The sequence below is a fragment of the Gekko japonicus genome, unplaced genomic scaffold, assembly GCF_001447785.1.
Source record: "Gekko japonicus isolate JY-2015 unplaced genomic scaffold, Gekko_japonicus_V1.1 scaffold52, whole genome shotgun sequence".
NCBI lineage: Eukaryota > Metazoa > Chordata > Lepidosauria > Squamata > Gekkonidae > Gekko > Gekko japonicus.
Genome location: NW_015168653.1, coordinates 1,214,872 through 1,221,636, shown reverse-complemented (window position 1 = coordinate 1,221,636; position 6,765 = coordinate 1,214,872). Strand labels below are relative to the sequence as shown.

Here is a 6,765-nt window from a genome sequence, read left to right as displayed (position 1 = left end):
TCTTATTCAGCTGGAGGATGCATGATATTCTTGAATACTATATAGCAATTGAAAATGTCATTTTGGTGACTCAGCTAATGACTGGTAATTTCTTTATAGCACCAGAATAATAATTGCAGTGGCTTTTCAATTTGTACCGAAAACTATTAAGGGACATTCACAGCTGCACAGCAAAAGTGCAGAATTAAATTATTTTCCGTTAAGACTTAAAGACACGCCGGTCCATGCCTGTTCTTCTTTTTAACAGAAAAGAATCAAATGTTCCCACTTCCTCCGCTTGAGACTAACCTAAATGCTTCTTGAAGCAGTTTTTTGGGGGACAAGAGCCGATGGGTGAATTGTCGTGCGTGCAAGTATGTATTAAATGCTTCTCTCCTGTGGGCACCTAGATAGATCAGCTCCTTGATTTGCTATGTTAGGCATAAAGCATCTCTTCAGATTTCTAATGAACTTTTCCACCAGGCTACTAAGCCCATGAACAATGCAAATGGAATTGCCCCCTGATGGTGAGGAATGGGGCCCAGATGGCCCTTTAAAGGTGATAATTAGGAAATACGGCATAACGGAGCAGCCAGAGATGCAGACATTTGTTGAAGACAGTCTATCTGTCTTGAGCAGGTATCTTTCTTTAACTGTATATGTAAGCTTTTTAATTGCTTTAAAAGATATACATATTTTTAATACAGAAGCCACTGATTTATCTGCTCTGTTTTGCATTACTTTTAATTTCTTCCTTGTTTGTATAATTTCCTGAATGTCTGGTAGTGCATCTATGTTTTAGGCAATCTGCTAGGCCATGTTTTACTCTTTTTGCATGGGACTCCAAAGTTGAAGGGATGGATGTCAACCAGTTTGGTCCCATAACCATCCATGGTCTTAGATCACATTAAATCACAGGACTGTTTTCACTTTGATTCTAGACCAAGTATGAAATATAATATATGGGAAATATATGCTCTGCCTTATTTTTAGAGTACTCTTTGTAAGGCAGCTGAGATGATAGTTTAAACAGAAACTAATTACCTCTCAATGGTGTTTTTCTGAGTTTATCAACTTTGTAACGTGAACATTGCTTACAGTTTACCTACGGTGCCATTGGGAGGGAAGGTGGCATCATATTGCCCATTCTCGTCAGATATCATGAGCAGAGCAGGAGACCACCAAGGAAGTGATCCGGGGCAAGTGATGCTCTGTATTCTTGGTGCTGGGGGGGGGGTCAATAGTAGAGTTTTGAGTGTCCTGGTCCCACTGCTGGACCTCCTGATATCAATTTTTTTTCTTTTCTTTTTTCAATTTTTCCAATTTTTTGGAAAAAAACAAAAAGCCTTCAGGAAAAAAAACTGGGGTTTTTCTGATTTTTTCTGGGTTTTTTCCGGGCCTTCTCAGCTCTAGATGGGCCATTGGCCTGATCCAACATTGGCTTCTGTTATGTTCTTATGAAGGCTCTGCCAAGGATGGCCATGGTAAATCATCTCTGCTTTTCACTTGCCTTGAAAGGCCCTTGCTGGGTTCACCATAAGTCAGTTGCGACTTAATGGCATTTACATGAACATACATGAAGCTGCCCTACACTCAATCAGGCCATTGATCCCTCAAGGTCGGAATTATCCATTCAGACTAGTAGTGGCTCTCCACAGTCAAGGGTCTTTTACATCACCTGCTGCCTGATTCTTTTAACTGGAGATGCCAGGGATTGAACTAGGGTTACCATTCCCCAGGTGGGGGCAGGTGATCCTCCACTTTTGCGGGCTCCTGCCCACTGGCAGCCAGCTGGCCGGCGGAAGGAAATTCCCCCACTCCACCAAACAGCAATGTCATGTGTGACACACTGATGTCACCTGGAAGTGATATAGGTGCATCAGTAATGTTGAAGGGGTCTCTCTGGTTTTTTGGCAAAACTCTATGGTTTGAGGGCAATTTTACCATAGAGTTCTGCCCCAAAACCAGAGCATTGTCCCCAATGTCACCGGCATCTCTGCTTTTCACTTGCCTTGAAAGGCCCTTGCTGGGTTCACCATAAGTCAGTTGCGACTTAATGGCATTTACATGAACATTCATGAAGCTGCCCTACACTCAATCAGGCCATTGATCCCTCAAGGTCGGAATTATCCATTCAGACTAGTAGTGGCTCTCCACAGTCAAGGGTCTTTTACATCACCTGCTGCCTGATTCTTTTAACTGGAGATGCCAGGGATTGAACTAGGGTTACCATTCCCCAGGTGGGGGCAGGTGATCCTCCACTTTTGCGGGCTCCTGCCCACTGGCAGCCAGCTGGCCGGCGGAAGGAAATTCCCCCACTCCACCAAACAGCAATGTCATGTGTGACACACTGATGTCACCTGGAAGTGATATAGGTGCATCAGTAATGTTGAAGGGGTCTCTCTGGTTTTTTGGCAAAACTCTATGGTTTGAGGGCAATTTTACCATAGAGTTCTGCCCCAAAACCAGAGCATTGTCCCCAATGTCACCGGCATGTCTGTGTCATTTCCAGGTGACATATGCATGTTGTATGATGTCCCCACCCTCTCCCAGAAACCCCCCCATCCCCCCACTGGTGCAACAATCGGACCTGGCAACCTGAAATTGAACCCGAAACCCTCTGAATGCAAAGCAGAGGATCTTCCACTGATCCTGTCCCATACATATGTGCAATGCCATCCTAAGTAAATTCATAGCCTTTTAAGTATTGACGACAGTGAGCTAAAAAGGGTGCAACTCTGCTTAGGGTGAGTACTGTTAGTTACTTGATTTCAAAAAAATGTGCAGCCCTCTAAAAACAAATTTGGGAAAGTGGTGTGGAAAGGTAACTTGCCATCCTCATGCTGCATTCAAACCTTTCCTGTGTGTTGGGAAGAGAATTATTGGTCTACAACCTACGTTCAAATAACTGGTGGAAAGAGTCGGTGGGCAGACTGCTCGCTGGCCTCTGGGCTCCAGCAACAGCCCCAGCGGTGGTTGCTGCAGACAGGAGGCCACTGTCTGTCTGTCTGTCTGGTTCAGCTGTCCTGTAAACCCTTAAGAAGTGGCCTCATGGTACAAATGTGCTCCAAGAGTTCCCTGCCCCAGTTATTTATTTATTTATTTATTCAAATTTATACCCCGCCCTCCCCGCCAAAGCAGGCTCAGGGCGGCTTACATAAAAATAAAACACATAAATAACAGTTATACAATCATAAAACCTCCTAAAACCATATAATATTATAATATAAAGTGCCAGCAGGATCTATAGTCAGTATTGCTTAAAATGATGGTGACAGTCATATTAATGTATCCGGTGAATCTGTCTTGTTGGTCAGCTCATTGGTCTTTCCATACCTACGCAGCAAGCACAGACTGTAGGTGGCAAGACCAGGCACTACATCTTCAGGGCTCTAGTTCTTCCAGTTGTTGTTGGTGGTTACCATCTGTGCAGACCAAATGCATGTTCTAGGTGTGCATAGTTTGTGCATGAGACTGAGTGGCTCCCGGAGTACTTGATTATAGACTGTGATGATAGCGGGCCATGACCATCCATAGTCTTACCTACATGGCCAAGGTGTTGTGTGCTGGTTCTTCTTAGCTTGCTCCGGCAGTCGTCTCTGGGTGCCATGCTGGCTCCACGGCGACGGTACCTTTCGGGGAAGAAGGTGAGCCTCAATTCCTTGGCCGTCGCCTTGGAAGAGGCTCTCCTCAGCTCCCCAGGCTGGGGGTCTCCTACAGAGACCCCAGGGAGGTCCGGGATGAACTCGGACCCATCCCGTCAGCTGAGTCTTGGCGCGTCTCCATCAGAGCGAGACGGGACGCGTCCGAGCGGCGAAACGCTTAAACCGGAAGTCGCGACCACAATTCTTATCACTAGAAGGAAGAAGATATACATTCAATTATAAATGTAGCTTAAAAATCATAATAAACCATTACTCTCAAAACTGTCACTTACATTACTACTTATCAACTCTTGAAGGAAACATTCCATGTTGACTGTCTAATAACAGAACCCAAGGTCTTCACAATGTATTAGCTGGATTCTAGGAGCCAAACATAAAGTCTCCACTGCTAATTGCTACCAGCCACAGTCTTGCCTATGCAAACAGCATTTAAAGTGCTAGTGTATCCATGCATGTTTTTTTCTGTTTATAAAAACCCAACTATAAAATGCCATCTATAGTATTACTTTCACATATTAACAGCCTATATAAACATCAAAACCTTTTTTATTCAGTGTCAAATATTAGCAGCCATGGCTGGACATTATAACCATGTTTAAAGTGACAGGGTGTGATTTTCAAAAGACACTCTGTGGGAACAATACCAGACGTGAGGAGATTTACATTCTATGCCAAAGTTCTAACTTACAACTAACATAATACAGGTATGATTATAGAAAACAACTAAGATCAAGTTCTGAGTTTAGCCCATGAGGTAGTAGTGAATTCAACTGGTATATCCATCTGGCCTCTTCTTGTAGCAACACCTTCCTTATGTTAACAGTAGTATTAGCAACAAATAAAACTGCTTATGATGATTTTCGTTATTCAGTTTTATTTTTTGCTAATACTACTGTCAAGGAACTTTCCCCATGTGAAGGTGAACAAAAAATCAGTAAAGTAAAAAGTGGTATTTTATTCTTACTGCTAGTAGAAAAAGATGTGTGGCTTGTGTCATTTTGCCCGGCTGACTTTGCCCAGGATCGTTGAGATACAGTTGCAATACTGCATGCAGGCACATTTTCATAGAACTTTCCTTCTAGCTTTTCCCCTACGCCACCCATCTTCCCAACGCACTAGATAGAAAAAATATTAGCTTACCAAAGAGTGTTCCTTGGCTGTCTTTATCTTGCTGGGGTGGGGGCAAACTGCATGGCTTCTCCTTTCAAGGATTTGGGCCTTGGCCATTTGCCTTCCTGCCCCCTGCCATGAAGACCTTGGGGCATTCCTAACGCAAGCAAGCCAGTAATTGTGAACAGAGATCAACAGCAGCTCCCCAGCCTTCAACTGCGCCAACGAAACCACTTGAAATGCTCTTAATTTTGGATTTTAAGCAAATAATTACATTGATCATATGAGGTGCTTGGTTTGCCAAGTAAGCAGGTACTGCAAAGGGGGAAAGCTGATTTTCCAAATACATGTTTTGCAAACTATGAATAATTCCTGCATAGGTGTGCTGTGTGACGTTGAAATGAATCCCTTGGGGCTGCTCAGGCAGGAAACGGCAGTCCTGGACTGACCATCCTATGGGCCGATTCTACATTTGTGTATTATCAGCTGGAGAAACTGTGCTACCTAATATAACAAGTGAGGCAGAAAATGTCAAGCCTCAAGAATCTCAGTGGTCTCTTTTTATGGTTTGAATTTTTGTTATGTGGAAAGTTACAAGGGTCTGGGGTACTTTAAAGGGGAAACTATGGAGACTGATAGAATTCTTTTACTTTTTTGAAAAATGCCTGGAGTACAACTTTATGAAGGGTAAAGCGAACTGGCATATTTATAGTGCAATCCTATGCCAAGTTACCGTAGTTAGTTAAATCAGTGGGCTTAATCTAGGGTAACTCCTGCATAGGCATCCTATGGCACTGGAAGTCTGGAAGTGAAAGCTGGGTGATAGAAATATCACATATTAGCAGGGGGGAGAAACCCATTATTGTATCTGATTAATTAAGCCCTGACCTGGATGGCCAGGATGGCCCAGTCCCATCAGATCTTGGAAGCCAAGTGGAGTTGGCCCTGGGAGACCACCAAGGAAGTCCAGGGTTGCTTGCTATACAGAGGCAGGTTGACTTGAAAACCCTATGGGGTTTCCATAAGTTGGCTACAACTTTATGGCAGTTTCCACCAACAGTGAATTTAAAGAAGAACATTTCCAAACTTCCAACATTGTCCTCCCCTGGTGCATCCAAAGCCTGCCCTGTGAATCCACCGCCTTCCAGTGGATTGGCCACAGCTGCAACACATGTGTGTATAAATGTTTCATGCCACCCATTCTAGTAGAAAGCCTCCTCAGTAACATGGCTTCTCTTTCAGTGGGTAGCTTCAAAACACAGGAAAGGTAAACATTCATGAGACATCATTTAGGTGTGTGTGTGTGTGTGTGTGTTAAGGGCTGTGGGCTGTCTTGACAATACCTTAAATTGACTTGAATCCAACCAACTTTTCTGCTGGTGAAAGTAGGTTTGACCACCCACAAATATCATGCTAGATATTAATACCTGGCTTTTCTCCACAATGGTGGACCCTAATATGTAGTTCTGTATCCAGAGCATGCACCTCAGTTCCTCCAGGCTGTTAGTGTTGCTTTATAAAAGACGTCTTTCCATTCCATTAATTTTCTCTGATTCCTGTGGCTAGGGTTGCCAACCAGTGTTCCTTCTAAGCTGAGTTAGTGTGAGCTAGCTCCCAGTTTTTTAGCCTCCGGCTCACACATTTTTGTCTTACCTCAGGAAGGATGGCTCCAGAGCCAACTAATTTATGCAGTTGCCAAATCGCTCGCTCACATCTTTAACGCTAGTATCTCAGAAAATAGAATTTTTACTCCCAAGACTCCACAGCTTAGAGGGAGCATAGTTGCCCACTGCACATTGGGAAATTTCTGGAGATTTGGGGGGCTGGAGCTTCAGGAGTTTGGGGAAGGGGGTCCTCCTTGGGTATAATGCCACCCTGTGTCACCCGGGGATCAGCTGTAATTCTGAGAGATATCCAGACCCCACCTGGAGGTTTAGCAAGCCGACCTGTGGGAAACCCTCAAGCTATTCCTGGGAATCCTGCATCCCCCAGGAGCAGCATTTTAGGGGCA

General features: G+C 44.1%; 1 protein-coding gene across 1 annotated transcript in view; it reads left to right on the top strand.

Annotated features, from left to right (window-relative positions):
• Nucleotides 1-481: 481 nt before the first annotated feature.
• The window catches only part of CLYBL (citrate lyase beta like), a 163,650-nt gene continuing 157,366 nt past the window's right edge, over nucleotides 482-6,765 (top strand). Inside the window, exon 1 of the mRNA XM_015415095.1 lies at nucleotides 482-618. Within this exon, the coding sequence (XP_015270581.1) occupies nucleotides 482-618 (137 nt within the window). The remainder of the gene's footprint in view (nucleotides 619-6,765) is intronic.